This window comes from Talpa europaea, assembly GCF_964194135.1.
Source record: "Talpa europaea genome assembly, chromosome: 3".
Taxonomy (NCBI): domain Eukaryota; kingdom Metazoa; phylum Chordata; class Mammalia; order Eulipotyphla; family Talpidae; genus Talpa; species Talpa europaea.
Genome location: NC_140069.1, coordinates 110,116,405 through 110,135,218, shown reverse-complemented (window position 1 = coordinate 110,135,218; position 18,814 = coordinate 110,116,405). Strand labels below are relative to the sequence as shown.

Genomic DNA, 18,814 nt, shown 5'->3' with positions numbered 1-18,814 from the left:
CAGACATTTTTAAAACTATGGAAAATTATCCAATTTTATTTTCAAATATTCTCAATAAATTAAATAATAGATAAATTGTATTTAGGTGGCTGTAAATTCTCACTGTGACAGCCATAGAATCTGAGATTAACAGTTGCTTAAGTAAGAGATTCTATTTACCCTGCTTTTCTGTGTTTACTCAGCATGGTGGTACATTATAAATAACCAGGATGAGGTGTGGGAACCAGCTCTTTGTCACAAACATAAGTGATCTCTCCAGGTCAAAGACCAGTGTGGAACTGCTGACAATATTTAACATACATGGAGCCCAGATGCTTCTGTCACTTGGCTATTTTATACATGTTACCTTAATTAAATCTCACAATGACCCTATGCGGTAGCCATACTTACTCTCCCCCATTTTCAGGTTAAAAATGTATTCACACAGCCATTAAGTAAAATGTCAGGGGCCACAAAGCTAGTTTGTGACAGAGCCAAAGTATGACTAAAAGTCTCTTTTCTGAACAGGGACTCTCATCCACTATATAGTAAATATTTTTTGGAAAAAACATTAAGGACAAGGGCAGCAAACTCCCTGATTGGTAGCTTTTAATCATGCTTTAACAGTCCTGAATTTATCACAAAGGTTTTGTCTGTTTATTTTAATAAATTTTAGGAATTCTGCCAGGAAGTTTTTTGCAAAATAAGATTCAAATAGTTACACTACTCCCTCAGTTTACAGAAAGAAATGCTCTCTGGTAAGCTACAGACAAGAAGAAACAAGAAAAGCAAGCTCAGTTGCTTATAATGTATGTTCTGAGACTTCCCAACAACCTTTCACTATGCTTCTCAGTAATGTTAGCAGAAAATGTTTTAATAGGTGAGAAAAAGGGAAACTATCCTGACATAATACACTGAAAAAGGATTGTTAAACCTGGAATAACAAATGATTTAGAAGTCACTAATGTGTTTCTATGATATTATCTTCATAATTAAATTTTTAGGACATTATGTCTCTGAATAAAGAACAGAAAATAGCACTCAAACCTCTCTTCATAGCAAATACAATGAAATGATTGAGATTTACAAATGGAGTATGTTTGTTAACTTAGAACACCTTTTAACAACCCACAAATTACCATCCAAAGATGTATATACAGAGAGCAGTTGAACCAGCAATAGATTCAAGGAGCTTAACTTTATGTGGTTCACAATAAGGTTCTTAAAATGCCACTTATTCAGAATTGAAATAAATCTTTGCAATCATATTTTCACATAATATTGAATAGTAGTAAAACTTGAATGGACAACAGCAATGAAAAGCAATATAGATGCATCTTAGCCATTCATTATTAGGTAAAAATGTATGTCCCCCCCAAACTATAAGTATGTAAAAAGAAAAGTAAAAGAGTGATGGATACAGAATTCAGAAAGATGGTTTTCCAGTATAGAAAAGGCTAACTGTTGCTAAGAAACAGGTTATTTACCAGATCTTAGCTTTTATTACAGATTATGCATTTTCAGGAGTTTAATACTAATTAAAAAAACAACTAAGCAATGTAATTTTGTAAAGATATAAATGAAAATGGAATATGTAAACCTATTGACAATACTCAGTCATCAACCTAGAATCATACAGTACTAAAAAAGTGAGTAGTAAAAATAAAATATTGCAGCTGGCAGTCAACTTAAGAATTTTTTTTAAAGTTGTGTTTTGCTGTTGTTTGTTTAAATACTGGTAGCAAAAATACTTCATATCTGATCCTATGAGTTCAAAGCATACTATCACTTTTTTCTTGCTGATTACTATCATTTTTATAATTGTGGTAAAATATGCATAACATAAAATTTACCATCTTAACTTTTGTTTATAGTTCAGAACTAAGTACATTTACATTGTTATGCAAGTAATCTCTAGAATTATCTTGTAAGACTAAAAATTTTATACCTGTTGATTCCTAAATATCATAGTGATTTTTAAAAGGACAACTTTGTATCATTGCACTGAAAATAAATCGGACACAGAATGCATGTCCTTGATCTGTCAATAGCTTTAATCTTTGTTCTCTCATCAAAATTAATACTTCTTTGAGTCATTTCAACATGCTGGATCCTGTCCTTTCTGTTTTATATGGTGATCAGAATTAATCACATTTCAGAAGTAAATTGAGGACACATTTTTATTCAGACCTGACTATCTTATTTGGCATTACTACCAAAAATAATATAATGGACAATAATAAAAAAGAAAAGAACTTCTTCTTGAAGAAACTGAGACTTAAAGAGGAGGAAGTTATAAGTTAAATTATGATCCAAATGATGCTTCTAAAATTGATTTTTAATATATTTATAAGGACTTCAAAAAGGAGGGAATTGTATAAAGATTGATAAAACGTAGAAGCAGTTTTTATATAATTTTTGAAATCTAAATGTATGTTCCAAAGTTAACACAGAGTAATTAACTATTCATTAATCATGTGTTCATTAGACACAATTATGAAGGGCCTTTTGCATGCTGGGCTAGGTGTGGCACTGAGCTGCTAAGATCTGAGTCAGGAAGATGGTTCTGTAAACAGGGTAGTTGCATTTCTAAGGGAGGTACAAAGTGAGAAAGAACACAGAGAGTAGAAACATGAAAAGTTTACTGTGTGATAAATTCTCTACCAGTTCCCACTCTTGAGACATTGCTTTAAATTTACTTGCTCCTAACAATTTCAACTCCAATGTAATAGTTTAGTTTAATAGCTTCAACTCCAGTTTTGTGTTAAAGGTTTGACACTGAAATAGTAATTTCAGATTCTTTTTTCTCTTTGCAAGGGATATGAATCACTAAAAGATGCTATATTGGTTTGTTGTGCATTTTCAGTTATTGATTTTAAGTCATATAATTATAAATTGAATTGTGTCATTTTAATGAAACCATAATGCTAAAATTATAAATTTCAGATAATCAAGATTTTATTAGTAGCGATACACCGAAAATACAAAGAACTAAGAATTTGTCAGACTCCAAAAGCCAATTTTAACAAATCTTCTTATTTCTGTTTATAAAGCAAATTTCCCCCAAAATATTATCTGTTTTCATCTTTCACCTTGAATACCATAACATGTAGAAGTTGTCAAAAATAGAAATCAGCCTTGTATTGTTATTATTATTGTACTGAAATTCTAAGAGACTATCACAAAGATAATTTTACTTCTCAAAGGTAACATTCAACCCCTAGAAATAAAGATTTATTGAGATTATATATTGGCTTATTTTGACACAATGTTATCAAGAATTTAAGAATCACAAATAGAATTACCTTAATTATAACAACTTAGGATACATTTGATTATCTTCCAGACACTAAACATTTACTTAAAAGGAAAAAAAAATCACTGTAGTTGTGCCAACACTAAAAGATATCATTTTAATTATGATTTATGGCGAGATTTTCTTTTACTTGCCAACTAGTCAATATAATAAACTTTTTAAAAACCTATTCCTTTGATTCCTCATTGATAAAGTATCTAAAGAAAAAGATTTTCACTTAATTCAGTCTAAAAAAATAATAAAAACACCAAAAACTATATTCTTACACTTAGGGTTGGCATAGGATTGACAGAAATATGTTCAACTTACATTTGTTTGAAGTAACACGCATAACATGACATATCTCTTATCTCTTCATATAAAAGCATTCCACCACATCCACATTTTCTAGTAGTGTGTGTGTGTGTATGTGTGTGTGTGTGTTATGTGGAGTGGGAAAAACAGAACTAGAAATAAATACCAAGAGAGATACACAGGTATGGAGAGGAAGCGAGGGAGTTATTAACCCTGAGTATAGAACAGCATATTTCATTTGCAGCCTTAAATTCCATCACTTTCACAAAAGTCTGTGGTACTCAAGAGCCTGAAATTATTTGAAGCTTTGAAAATTCCTCACTCTCAAGCAGAAATGATACCATCGAATAAAAATGCAACGTCCATAATATCAAAAAGCATCTGGTAATGTGAATAGCTTTTAGGCCTGGTTATTAATATTCTCATTGCTTGTGAGTTGATCAGTAATAACAATGACATATATACATGGTCTTGCACTTCTGTGCCTTGCATATGCTGTATCATGCCAGCTTAAAAGCTATATTGAGCAGGACAAACAAAACATTTACCCCTGTTTGTAAAAGTTGCTGCAGTTGTACTATACTCCTAGAAAGTTACCCACGGATACTGTGTTTTCTACTTATGTAAAGGGCATACCAAAAGTAGAGATGTCACTTGCATAGCTGTCATATTAGTCCTGAAACATTCATATAGAATGTTAGTTCTTAACTGACATTCCATGATGTACCCAATACAGGCTTTAAGACTGTCATTTGGTAGGGAGTAGTATCTAGGGCCTTGAAACTTTGATACCAAGGATCTCATGTATATAGAAAGCTTACTGCTCTGCTCTCTATACACATCAGAACCAAACAGGGTTTAGATGAGTCCAAAATCCCCTTGACATAGTTACCAAGAGTGTAACTACTAATTGAACTACTGCTAAACAGTTCAAGGTTGAATTTGGCTTTAATTTTAGCATTAATCTTATGGATCAAGTTAATAATAGAAAATTATAGTGGTGAACAGAAGTAAATAAATTTATACTATTTCCCCACCTAGTAGTGATAATTTATAATGTTTTAAAACATTGTCTGCTAAATCGTGCCCATCTTCTGTAATTTACTAATTTAACCATGTTAGTATATTTGTGTTTTTTCATATTGAAAAAATGAAACTGATCAATACTAAAGATTAATGTTTGCATTTTACATTAGGAAGGATCAAGTATTAACCTCATATATACAAACATTTTAGAATTAAAGAACACAGATTATGGAAAGATACAATCGAATGAAATGAAAATTGCCTTCATTGTCACATTACATGTGATCATATGCTATAAATACAGATTTTAAACATTTCCCAGAAGATTTAATATTATTATTATATAATAGGAACAATATGCATTTAAAAATATATGATCCAGTTATTTTATATTTATTTTATTTGCTTATCTATTTAAAATACAGAAAGATTTGTTCGCTTTTTAAAGCATTTATACTTCACTTTGGAAAAAAAATATAAGCAAGAGGAACTTACAGCAAAGTCCCTAAAATTTTTAACTTCATTCATAATTTATATACTTCATTAACAGTTATCATTTAGTAAGGTGAAATGTCAGACACTTTATTTTTAATTATTTAATCTTAGACAAGTTACAGAAACATTCAAATAATGATAAGGTCTTATAACAACATCCTAAGGAAATTCTAATTATATCTGCTCTTTGTTTCATCTTTGGAGAAGCAATTTAATTGACTCAACTTAGCAAGTGCAAGTTCAGTCAAATGCCCTTTGGCCTAAGCCAGAGATGCCAAAACAACTGAATGGAATATGCAAGAGAAAGTTACAACTTGTTCATAAAACTAATTAAAGACAAAACTTCAGAGCCCTAAAAAAAGCAAATAACCAACTCTATTCAATAACAGGATTCAAGTTTTTTGAATGGTTACAAAGAAGCGGGAAATATGTTGTTCTTAAAGGTGAAACACCAATGATTACTGGCTACTCAGTTTCCCAAGCCCAGGGATAGAGAGGTAGAGGATCTATGCTTAGAGAATAAATTACTGAAAAATAAAGACAGGAGCACCAAAGGTAAAGCTTGCATAATTGAAACTGGTGTAGGAACTGTTACATATGAAAAGTTTCATTCTCAAGTTTGAGAAGTTTAGATTTACATATAATGGCAGGGTGTTAACTTTCCCAAGAAAATATGCTTGAATGCAGAAGAAGATGAGTTCTGTCTATTCCTCTGATCTGCCACTTAGTTTCTTCATGGAGTCTAGATAAGAATTGTCTCTTTCTATTTTGAGCACTCAGCTCTTGTATATTTTAATCATCTTCTACAGTCATCTCTAATACTCTATGCTTATCATGTCAATCTGACACTTCCTTTACAAGTATATTTAGCTTGGAACATTTTCCTAGGAGTAAAGATCAATGAAATGCAGTGGAATTACAAGATGTGAGTTTGAGTGTCTAAAGTCTTACCCATTAGCAGTTAAAGCTGCATTTGCAAATAGTATCTCATTATTATCCATGAGCTTATTCTCCCTGGAATACACCTCTGGATGTCCCTTCTTACAATAGGTATCCATTTTAATATCACGTCCCCAGAAAGTCCTTCTCTGATCATCAATCTGAAGTAGTCTTTCAGGAATTTCACATTAAAAAAATGTAATATTTTCCTGTTTGTTTCTTTTTTTTTTTCCATCTCCATCATCCCCTCTCCTAAAATTGGAGGTACCATAAAAACAGAGGCATAACCTGTTTTATTTTCCAGCATTATATTTCCAGCATCTAGAAAAGTGCTAGGAACACAGTAGTAACTCATTAAATATGTACTACTTTTAAATGCAAGAAAAATGTTACTGCAGCATACAAATGAAAATAAATCATTAGAAATCCACAAATGGATAGATAATTTTGAATTACCAATGGCGATTGTGGAATTATGCTTGTGGACAGATTGCACATTTTCTAAGGAACACAGGTCACAGTTTCCATTTTGTTCCTAAAGGAATATATGCCTCTTTGAAGTTTAATGACCACTGATCTTTTAATTTTTTTAAAAGTTTTAAAGATTTATTTTATTTATTTATGCATGCAAGAACTGAGGTGTAGGCCACAGGTGCAGGGGGTGAGAGGATTCACCAGAGACAGAGTGGGAAGCAGAACAGGCAGATCTACTGAAATATACTGCTGAGGGGAGCAGCAAGCGAGACAGGAGAGGTCTGTTGCGCCATGTGGGTCAGCTGCCTGGCCGGGGATTGGCAAAAGCTTGATAGCACTGAGTTTAACCCCTATGCCACCAGCGGGGCCCTGTGACCACTGATCTTGAGTAGCAAGGGACATTACTTCTTCTTTCTAATTCTTTAGCACCTGGCACAGTATCACATACATAATAAGCACTCAATAATTCTTGAGTAGTGATCTGTCACATTTTCCTTAAACCTGGAGACAGAGAAAGAGTTCTTGTCAAAATTCTGGTAGGAGTCTGAGCAATCTGACAGTATCCTGACAGTCTAGTACAGTGACCAGATGGAACCTGCACATCAGCACCCAGGCTAGGGAGCCAACATATCCATGAATGAGCAATTGTTTTACTTCTATGATTACTAGACAGCATGTGCTCCACAGGCAATAAGAACAGATTAATCATCATGAAACTAAGCAGGGTCCCTTATAGAAAAGTTAATTTATTACTATGTCCACATGGCTTCCAAGTGTTTAAATGTTCTTAATTTTAAGTATTAACTAAGAATAAAAAGGGTGACAATTTTCTTTTATCAAAAACTTGACTTGAAATGAGAAACTCCTAATTCTGAGCATTTCCTCATAGTTAATAGGCATACAGGGTAAAAACATTCAATGAGAATGTCCTAGTTAACCACGAAGTGAGTTAATAGGACTGGAGTCAGAAGGTCATTCTGATTTATAAAAGCATCTCTGCTTCTACTATGTATAAAGCAGCAAGTACAGGATCCTTGTGTATGAAAACCCTCTTGTTCCAGACTTCCTTAAGGAAAGTAAAATCACAATGTGCCTTTCATGGTACACAAAGGAGGGTGTTTAAATATTCCACTGAAAAATTATTATAATTAAAATTACAAGCACATTTAGCTTGGTTATTTTCCTAATATAAGTACTTAAAAATAGGAACTGAGTCTCATGAAATTCAAGTAATGTCTCATTTTTGTAATTGCATAGTCTTCATGTTAAAAATAATACAAATTGTTTTATGAGCACTAGATGGAGGATAAAAGGACGGTCAAATCTATAAATGTGGAACTGTCTTCCTAGCATTCTGCTAAAAAACTCTATCCTCTTATTAGAATTTAGCATTTTACCTTTACATTTATCCCAAGTATGCTGTTAAGTAACCAAGAGAGCAAAGTTCTTAAAATAAATATAGGGACCTTAATTTTAGTAAGGTGAAATGAAATTACCTCAGGTTACCCCATAAAAAGATGGAGTTATCTTAGGTAGGCTATGAAATTGATATATTGCTTTCATACATCACTTTCTCATTTTAAAACCCTCAAGAAAACTTCTTTACTTATTCAGAAATCTTATTTGGCATTTTTCACATTAAAGTAAACATAAATTACTTTAAACCAAAATGTTTTAAGTATTATACTGCTTTTGCCTTCAACACTGTGAGTTTAGTTAACAGGTTTGTTGGGGCTCATTTAAAGATCTTTGTTTTTGATAAATCAACAGAAATTATTTGATCATTTTATAGACAATATTTAAATTTGACACATATCATTTTCAAGAAAAAATATTCTAATTGTTTATTATCAAAATGAAAGTAAACTTTTTGAAGATTATTTAAAAATGGATTCACACATGCCCTAAACTCTTTTTTTTTAATCTAAATTCTTCATTAGAATTTACTGGAACTCTATAGAGATACTATTGAAAAGCATGGGAAACAAGATAAAAAATGCAATTGTTTTGACTGAGGCTATTAATATTCAAAAATAATATTAACAAGAATTAGCATACTCCATTTGATTACCCCTATGTTACAAGTGTATCTATACTTCAGGAATAATATACAATGAAATCACCCTTAAGATTCTTCTTATGGATTTGATAGGAAAGAAAATGTTAGAGAACTTTTAGTTGAGGAAAATTTCAAAATGGGATATTAGGTCAAGATACAGGAATTTTCAAAGTAGGTAGCTAAGAATCATATAGAAAATTTCATTCATGTTCAAGCTCTAAAATAGTTGGAAACTGAAGATTAGAAAGCTTTTCCTTCCCCTTGAAAAGGATTTGTTTTTGTCTGAGACAGTTGTATCATGTGCCTGAAAAATCCCCAGGATGAGAAGCAGGTATCAGGGAAGTGGTTTGATGGGATCCTGAGAAGCACTTGCTATTGAGTACACAGTTTGTGGAATATTATGAATTAATGTTTCAAAGATGAGAGTGAGAGTGAGAGAGATAGAGAGAGAGACTCTGCAATGAAAAACCAGTCAGTCTCAATGGAGCCTCTCATCATTCTTTCTCCTTATTCTACTCTAGAGGGGTCATCCATTGTATTTAAAAAGCTTAGGGAAGAGGAGAAGCATTAGGTAGAGAAGAGAATGAAGTTCCGTAAGAGCTCCTTAATAACAAAGCCTTTCCTCATGGCATGCCCAAGCAGAGATGGGAAGAAGGAGAGAGAAGGTTCGGCTTTCAATGGGGTTGGAAATTTTATTATAGTAGATTGGATGTTTTGTTGGACTATTGTCTCTATTACCTAAGTGTGATCTCAAAAGTCACAGAACCAGTTGGAATCACCCAACAGGTACATGAGAAGAACTAGCCCCACAGAGAGGATTGAAAGGGATTGTGGGAGGAAATATTAAGCTTATTATTACATTTCATGAATTGATATGCTAGATTATGTTAGAATAATAAGAAAAATATATAATAATTGAAGTCTCAGAGTAAGTTTTTTCTCACTGGTCTATTCATTTGCCTCTATAGTCACTTAGGGGGAAAAAAGAAGAAGAAAGAAAAGCAAGCAATAAATGCTGAATAATATGGATACAAATGCATTACTTAGTTTAATAAATCATTCATTTGTGATCTGTTTGCTTATATCCTGGTTTAGAGACTCACTCCACCCATGTATAATTTGAACTGCTTCCAAAATGAGTAACATTTTCAAATGGAAGGATCCCAGCAATTCATTAACTCAGAAACCCAACTAAGAAACATAACTAAACATAATGTATCAGACATTTTCTTTATTGTCAAGTATGACTCCATTTAAAAAAAAAAGTTGGAGAAACAGAGAGAGATTTCAGCTTGTATATATTACTCCTGAAGTTTACATAAAGAAGACTCTGGATTTTATATGAATTATTTCTAGGACTACTTAAGGCTGGCTGAGGTATAGAATGTCCATTTATAATCACAGTGACAGATGCTATGTAGTTAAGAATCATTTGTTTAGAAGTCACAGGTCCTTAAACCATATTGTACAAATGTCAAACACTTTCATTATTATGACTACACTGAACAGGTTTTTAATGTATCACTTATAAATGAATGATAAATGGAAATAAATATATGTTCATAGTTGACCACCTTTCTCAATAACTGTTAAAATTCTTTTTTAATATAATTCCCTCTGACCTGAGCCTGAGGTAGGATGCTAAGGGCTGGGGCACATTAGCATTCACTGGGCATATTCAGTTAACTTAAACTATGAGAGATGTAAATATGGACGGGAGAAACTAGTCTATTCTACTGCATTTCTTAAACATGTTTACCTGAACACGCTTTAGAGTTTAAGAATGAAATTGACAAATTGGCAATGAGATATGAGGGAAGGTTTGGGGAAAATAATCTTCTTCTAAGAAAGAGACATAATAAGGGATGGTCATTTATCTTGTTCGGTTTCCTTTGTCTGATGTAACCGATGAAACTGTGGCAGCCATCTTGCCAATACCAAGAATGTCATTCTAACACACAGAAAGAACTAGGTCCTAGATAACTTACTAAGCACATACAACCACCCATATTCTACACAGTATTCTTATTATATAACATTTATTTATTTTTTAGATCCAAGTTAGGTGTCTTTTATCCTAAGCTAACAATATGCTGGTTGATAACAGTACTATATTGATATCATACTCAAAAAAGGAAAAGACAAAATCACCAATTAAAAAATATTGTAAAAAAAAATTACTTCAGTGTCTTTTATGTGTAAAATGGAGATGCAAAAAAGTGAAGAAGCACATGAAAAATAGCCCCCCCATTTACACAAATGAAAAATAATAATTATGTTAGGTAGAACATCTAACACTGGTATAAAAATAAAAAAAATGTTCTAAGTAAACAACAACAACAAAAATGTCATGTCACCTGAAGATGAGGAAGGCTTGGAGAGAAAAGGAGAAAAGTGAAATTAGGTAATCACCTTCAAAAACAAAAAGCAGTGAAGTAAGCAAGAAAATGGATGACAGTTTTATAAAGTTTTAGCAAAGATACACAATTTGAAAGCAAATTATTTACTTTGGAAATAACATGGCAGTTAAGAGTAAAGAAAGGAAACAGAAAGAATGTGCAATTGTTAGTAAGGGAACAAGGAAGAGAGCATAAAAGTGAGACTAAACACAAAGTGGAATTTGGAATGGCATTAAAGTGAATAAAAGTCTTAATTCACTGACTTTTCTCAGAAATCAGAAACTGTTAGAAGTATATAAATGCAAAGAAAATATGATTAGATTTCTGTTTTTAGAGATAACACTGATGTTCATAGTTAATAAATTAGGGAGAAAATGGAGATTCTCTTTTACAGGATTAAACACAGTTGAATAAATGTATCAATACTCACAATTAGAGGAAAGTATTAAAATGTTTGTCACCTTATCAATTTGACCTGTCATCTGAGGTTTTTATTGGGACTGCATCATATTTCAATTTTCCCTTTGCCTAATGCTACTTCCTTAGCTACTATCCCACAGGCATTGATCCCAAAAACAATGACTTACAAATAGCCTATAAATTAATTTTTATTTCATAGTTGATGTCTGAGGAATTCAATCTATACCACAACTGTTGGGAGTGATAAATAAAAATTCCAGAACCAGGTATATCACTTGGAATGGGATCATTTCTGTCTGGTTCTAATTGTTCCATTTTGATCTAGTGTTGTGTAGAAAGAGAATGTGAAATCAAGTGCATACCTATCCCAAATCTGTGTCAGAGAGAAAGTCACAAGATAGTCACTGATGGAAGAGAGGTCTTCTGGACAAACTTTGGAAAAATCTATTTAAAGTATGAGGTGTCACATCTCCCGTGATGTGTTTACTCATATTTGCTCTTACATTTACTAAGTTCCTATAGAAATTGAAAAAAAAAACAAAGCTATATTCTTCTTATCTAAATTTTAGAAAGTTTAAAAAAAACCTCAATCTACCCAATATTTACTTTCTAGAGAGTGCAAATGCTCTGAAAGTTTTAATTTTTACTCTAATTGTAATTTTGACTCTTTCTCTGCAGTCGTTTATTCACCAAAGTTTATTGAGTATATACCTGTACCATTCATTATAATGAAGAACAAATTCAAAATCTAGTCTGAACAGAGAAAGATAATAACAAGGGTAATATTAAATATTCCTGAATAAGTTTTGACAATGATTATGCTATAATTTGGGGTGACTCTACACTAAGGACTTGTGGTATATTTAAAATGATGAGGAGTATTTTTCAATACATATCCTAAAATTTGATATTTCTATCAAATACTTTCTACTGATCTTTTTTTTTTTAATTTCTTAGAGGAAAAAAATTCCCAACTAGTCACTCATAACTCGATTACATTGTAGATTGCTTTAACTCTAGAGTACAAAGGACATCCTTCAGTCCCACAGATTGTATGTGGTTTCTTCCACAGAGGAGTCTGGATTTTTGCCGAGGGGCACTGAGCCAACGCAAACCACCTAAGTCTAAACACTGCTAAAGTACTATATCTTGACACTTATTTGCTACTGCAGAGTACCTTTTTGCACTGGAATGATTTATTTAAATTTTAAAGGTGGATACCTACATAAACATAAGTTCTTACCTTTGCATACATAACTCCTTTATGAATTACACATATTACAGAGATATAAAGATGTGTCAGTTAGGCAGAAAACATCTAGTACAGACCCTAACTTTATAATTTGTTCAAATAACCATTTACTTCAATAATATCATAAGGGAAATCAATATTTCATAAACATTTATTTTATTAAATATTAACACATTTCAAACATGGAATACTGCCAAAGTCAGATTTGCTTAAAATAGCCACAGAGGAAGTAATATTATCAGAATTTATTTTAAGCAATGATCTAATACACTCAGTTCAGATAAATGGACTTTTTCTTCCAATCCCTGAAGGCAGAGCAGCACAAAAACAAGCTTCCTTAAAGTATGAATTGCTTTTCACTGTTGTACTAAAACTGAGATATATTTGGAACAAGCTTTGTTAGCTATGTAGTATCTCTTAAAACAAATCTGAAATATTGACTGAGGCTTACTTGAAACTTTTTCCAAAAAATTGCTGCTAGGATATTTACTGATGATTGAGACAATTGTTGATACCATCATTAGGTTCTCCTAGGAGTACGAGTAATTTAAAAATTAATTCCTAAATAAAAACACAATCTTAAGAATAAGTGGAATAGAGTAATAATGTCAGGATAGAAGGCACATTTTTCAGATTCTAGCACATAATCAACTTGACTTTACTGTAAACAATATTCAGGCTACAAATTATTTTAAATAAGAACTTGATTTGCTTGTAAGTGCTTAGGCTGAAACAAATAAAGAACTACTGGCAACATTTAGCCCTTGCTCTTTCTTCTAGAAACCCAATTTATAAAAGGAACTCTCCTGCATTGCTGGTGGGAGTGCAAACTGGTCCAACCACTATGGAAAGTTGTGGGGAGAATCCTGAACATACTAAAGATCGAGCTTCTACATGATCCAGCAATTTCACTCCTAGGTATTTACCCAAAGGACACAGAAACATCAATTCCAAAGAGCACCCGCACCCCTATGTTTATAGCAGCACTGTTTACAATAGCTAAGCTTTGGAAACAACCCAAATGCCCAAAAATAGATGACTGGATCAAGAAGATGTGGTACATCTACACAATGGAATATTACTCAGCATTCAAAAAAGATAAACACTTGCAATTTGCAGCAACATGGATGGCGCTGGAAGGGATCATGCTCAGCGAAATAAGCCAGAAAGAAAAAGAAAAATACTGGATGGTCTCACACATAGCAGGAATCTAGAAAACCTAAATAAGGGACCGGGAAAAAGAATAGCTATAAGAAAGAAAAAATCAAAATCAACAAACAACTATGAACCAGAGACACTATGGGGGGGGGGAAGGAGGGATTGGGGTCAAAATAAGGGGGTTGCAATTGTATGGGGAATACAAAAATAAAACTTAAAAAAATTCATTAGAGGGGAAAAAAAAGAAACACAATTTACTTGACATGCCGACAAATGTATCTGCTTTCACAGACTGTCTTCATCAAGTCTGTGCAGTATAAAAAACAATTCCTTGGGCCTCCCCGGTGGCGCAGCGGTTGAGCGCTGGGTTGCGAAGCTGCCCGCGGCCTCTGCGGCCCCAGTTCGATCCCCGGCTGCTCCCCGGCCACCGGAGGAGGGTCCCACATGGCGCGCAGACCTCTCCTGCCGCCCGCTGCTCCCCTCAGCAGTGTACTTCGGTCCTTCTGCCTGCTCTGCTCCCCGCTCTGGCTCTGGTGAGTTCTCTCACCCTCCCGCGCTTCTGACTGTACCCAGTGCATGTATATCAAAACAAACAAACAGACCAGCAAACAAATAAATAAAGCATGCCTCTATACAAAAAAAAAACCTAAAAAAAAAAAACAAAAACAATTCCTTTTTCTTTAGTGGGCCTCAGTTAAAAAGTGTCAAAGAACTACTTAAAAATTAAATTAAGAGCAGAAAGTGTTGTATCTAATGCAGGCATTAAACAATATTGACACAAAGGAGATTTATAATTTGCTTTTGTAGACTGAAAAGCTGATAATATTCAAATAACTGATATTAAGTTATTAAAATTATCTCAGAATTAGATGGTTAAATGAAAGTCATCATTGTAGGTCAAAGTTATAAGCTTCAAGGTTCTATGATGACCTAGAAACAACTCTTTTTGAATAGGAAGAATTTTCTATATATTTTCAATATTGGGAACAATTGACCTGAAACCCACTTCTGAAAAATAAAGAGAAAGAAAAAAAAAACAATTAAAAAATGCCTCTTAGATATAGGATGGTCATATATGTTCCTCAGCAGTCATTCAATGTCTTCTAGTCTTAGAATTTATCTTTGCTTGCACAGATACTGATATTTACTAAAGTACTTAATTATGTTTGAAGTGTGGCATCTTTTCCTCTGGGCATCACAGTCCTAGATGGAAATGTAGACAAGGCAGCTATTGCTTTTCTTGTTTTGAATGATTAGTATACATTTCCTTTTAGTAGTAAGAGTGTTCTTAACAAGTCCATAATTGGGGGATTATTATTCTTCATGACCTGAGTCTGAAGGAGAAACTGGTACAGATACAAAGTAAGAGTATAGAGAAAACAATATAGCATTAAAATGTTACCATAGCCACACTATCATTTGAAAGTACACTCACTTGTTTATTTAAAGTCAATAAAATTATTCTTGTAATTGCTATAGATACAGATGTTAATTCTTTATGAATAACTCATTTGCCAGCTTCTCAACATAAAACTTTATATTTTCATTGTAGTTAACATTTACTAATTTCTAATAATTTTCATTCATATTTTCAATAGCTTATTACTATATCTGTTGACTCTTGGCAAGGTATATTTGTATATACTAAAATCCATAAAAGTTCAAAATGTATGTCAGAGGCAATATGTTTTTAATATATTCTTTTTTGGTAAGTATCTGACCTGCTACATTTGATATCAAGTCATTTAATACAAAACAAAAGAGAAGAACATAGATAAAAATAAATGCAGCCTGTGAACTATATATAAATGAACTGACCTTCTTAAAATTTTTGTTTATGTCAACCAGACTGAGCAGAAAGATGTGGTCCTTGGCTCCCAGGAGCAGCCTGCCTCGTTCCTCATCTAAGAGAAAGGTTTGGAAATCCAGTCCTTCTGATGACCCCAAAAAGGGAATACAGCTATTTGAAAGCAGCAAATCTATCATAAGGTAAAAGAACAGAAAGAAAATAATTCTAAATAAGCAAAATATTTATTTGCCACAATATATGCAATGTCCCACTTTGTAAATACATTAAAGCAGCATAAAAGTTCCAATTTAGATATATGCAAATAGCACATACTTACTTAGAAAGATATAATTTATTATATTTGTATTTTACTAATAAAATATTGATCTTACATATGAAAAATTCACAATATTAAAGTGAATATAGAACATACAGAAGCAATTAAATATAAAACACTTCACAGCCACATGCTGACCTTTAATCAAACATCTACCTACAGAAATATTTGCAAACTAATCAAATTAATCCACATATGCAAAATAAGTGCCAAGATATATCTCATAGCATTTCTCCACCTAGTTTTATGTTTAAATAGAAGCTGATGTTTGGAAGGTTATATTGTGTCTATTTTATATACTCAGGAAGACACAAAGAAAGAAGCTGAATCCAAATAAAATTATTCTGAACTAGTAATGGAATTAGAATTTAAGTCTGGAGGGAGTTTGAAAATCAACTAATTTCATAAATAAAGCTGTTTAATTCCAGCCAGGTAAAGCAATATGCCCTAAAATCACAATATTTGTTCTGGCAAAGTTGATAATAGAACTTCAGTTCCAGTTTCCATTTCTCTTTGACACTTCCTGTAGGTTCTAAATCTTTGTTTCATGTATAATTGTGACATGAAGAAACTACCCTATCTAAATTTAGATCTCAGTGCGCATGAACCCAAATCTTTTTCAATAGATTTTACCCCAAATATTATCATACCTTCTCATTTCCATAGCCCTAGAGTATTAAATACCAATAGAGTAATAATATCATTCAACATTTGCTAAAGTCCATTACATTACTGGACTTTTAACTTAAACTATTATTTTCAAGTAACTGATGAGAAAGACAGAAAGATAAAATGTTTCAGAAATAAGAATCGATATACTTCTAAAATGTTATCGTGACAGCTTTCAAGCTCTCTAAAGTAGATATGGCTGCCTTAAACTTAAAGGCTATGCATTGTATCCATCAAGTTTGTACTTTATTATTAGATCATATTTTTAAGTACTTCACTCTTTTTTTCCTCATTTACAATAGGCTAAATATTATTCACCTTAGTGAGTAAGCTAGATTTTTGTCTTAGTTTAAACTAAAAGACAGCATGCTAAAGAAGTTATATTATCTGAATTCTTAAGTTGAGTGTAGCTTTAATAAATATAAATGTTCTAGTAATATTTTTTGGTTCACAAATATTATACCAAATGGAAGTCTGAACTTTTACTAATTATTTTTATTAAGCTAAATATATCTTTTTAGACCAAAGACACAATGGAATGACATATTTTAGCATCTCCAAAAGCAGTATACCTATTTTTGTTGGGTTAATATCCAACAAATATTCCATACTGGTTGTAAAAAAGAATCAAAGAGAGAAGAATGGAATGAGAAGGTAAGATATATGTGACCTAAAGCCTTAACAACACATTTTACACAACTTTTATTCAATCTGGCAATTCTAAATCTTCCATGAAATTGCCCTTAACAAATTTCCCTTGAACAAAGATTTACCTTTAATGTAAACTGAAACAGACAAATGGAAAATACATAAAGAGAATCCCATGATTATATCTTGACCCAGCTAATAAGAAAATTCCTATTTCACATATTCAGGTTGTATGATATATATTCTTATGATTTCATGTGCTCTTGGATAATAATTATTTTATACCATGCATTACAATGTTAATTACAAAATGAAGCAAGGCTTAGCCTAATGAGTAAGCATGTGTGCCTCAGGTCCAGACCAGCTGGGTCATGTCCTAGTCTCACAAATCTGATCTAAGACAAGAAATTTAACTTCTCTGTTCATTAGCTTTCTCACCTATAAAATGGATAATAATAGAAACTAAGTGTTAAGTCACTTAGGATTGAAAAATAAATGAATTAATCTATGAGGGGCATTAGAATAGTGTCTTTTTTTTATAGAGAGGCATGTTTTATTTATTTATTTATTTGTTTGTTTGTTTTGTTTTGTTTTTATACATGCACTGGGTACAGTCAGAAGTGCGGGAGGATGAGAGAATTCACCAGAGCCAGAGCAGGGAGCAGAGCAGGCAGAAGGACCGAAGTACACTGCTGAGGGGAGCAGCAGCCGGCAAGAGAGGTCTGCGTGCCATGTGGGACCCTCCTCCAGTGGCCGGGGAGCAGCCATGGATCGAATCTGCACCGCAGAGGCTGCAGGCAGCTTTGCATCCCAGCGCTCAACCGCTGCGCCACCAGGGAGGCCCTAGAATAATGTCTTGTACACAGTAATTGTTTTATAACTATCAGCTATTAAAATGATGATACAGTATTTTTTAAACTCTATATAAAATCTATAAGAAAGGAAGTTATAATACTTCCCAACTCATATAATTCTCATGATGATTGAAGAAGGTAATACAAAGTTTTAGAACAGTGCCTTCAGATAGGAAAAGTTCAATAAACATTAACTCTTATTTTGAATATGATTATGTTTGGGCTAGATAATTTTTTAAAAAGAAGCATATTTTTGGGTCTCCCTGGTGGTTCAGTTGGTTGAGCACAATGCTATGACGCTGTCTGCAGCCTCTGCAGCACAGGTTTGAGCCCCGCCGGTCAGGGAGATAACCACATGGTGCAGCAGACCTCTCCTGTCTCGCCCACTCCTCCCCTCAGCATTGTATTTCGTCAGTCTGCCTGTTCTGTTCCCCACTCTGTCTCTGGTGATTCCTCTCACTTTCCTGCACATCTGGCCTGTACCCTGGCTCTTGTATGCACAAATTAAATAAATATATCTTTAAAAAATTTTAAAAAGAAGCATATTTTCTCATCTTCCATTGGGTTGAGAGTCCTTCCACAAACTCACAGATGAGTGTGGAAAAAAGATATGTGCATAAAATACAACCTTGGTGAAATAAGTTCTAATCAAAACACACAAAATGTTAACAAAATAATTGTGCATCACTTTACAACTGGAGGTGAT

At 32.9% G+C, this 18,814-nt stretch overlaps 1 protein-coding gene across 1 annotated transcript in view; it reads right to left on the bottom strand.

Annotated features, from left to right (window-relative positions):
• Positions 1 to 18,814, bottom strand: part of SEMA3D (semaphorin 3D) — a gene marked incomplete at both ends in the record, with an annotated part of 115,426 nt that overhangs the window by 81,111 nt on the left and 15,501 nt on the right. The window contains one exon of the mRNA XM_084229319.1: positions 15,630 to 15,790. Within this exon, the coding sequence (XP_084085445.1) occupies positions 15,630 to 15,790 (161 nt within the window). The remainder of the gene's footprint in view (positions 1 to 15,629; positions 15,791 to 18,814) is intronic.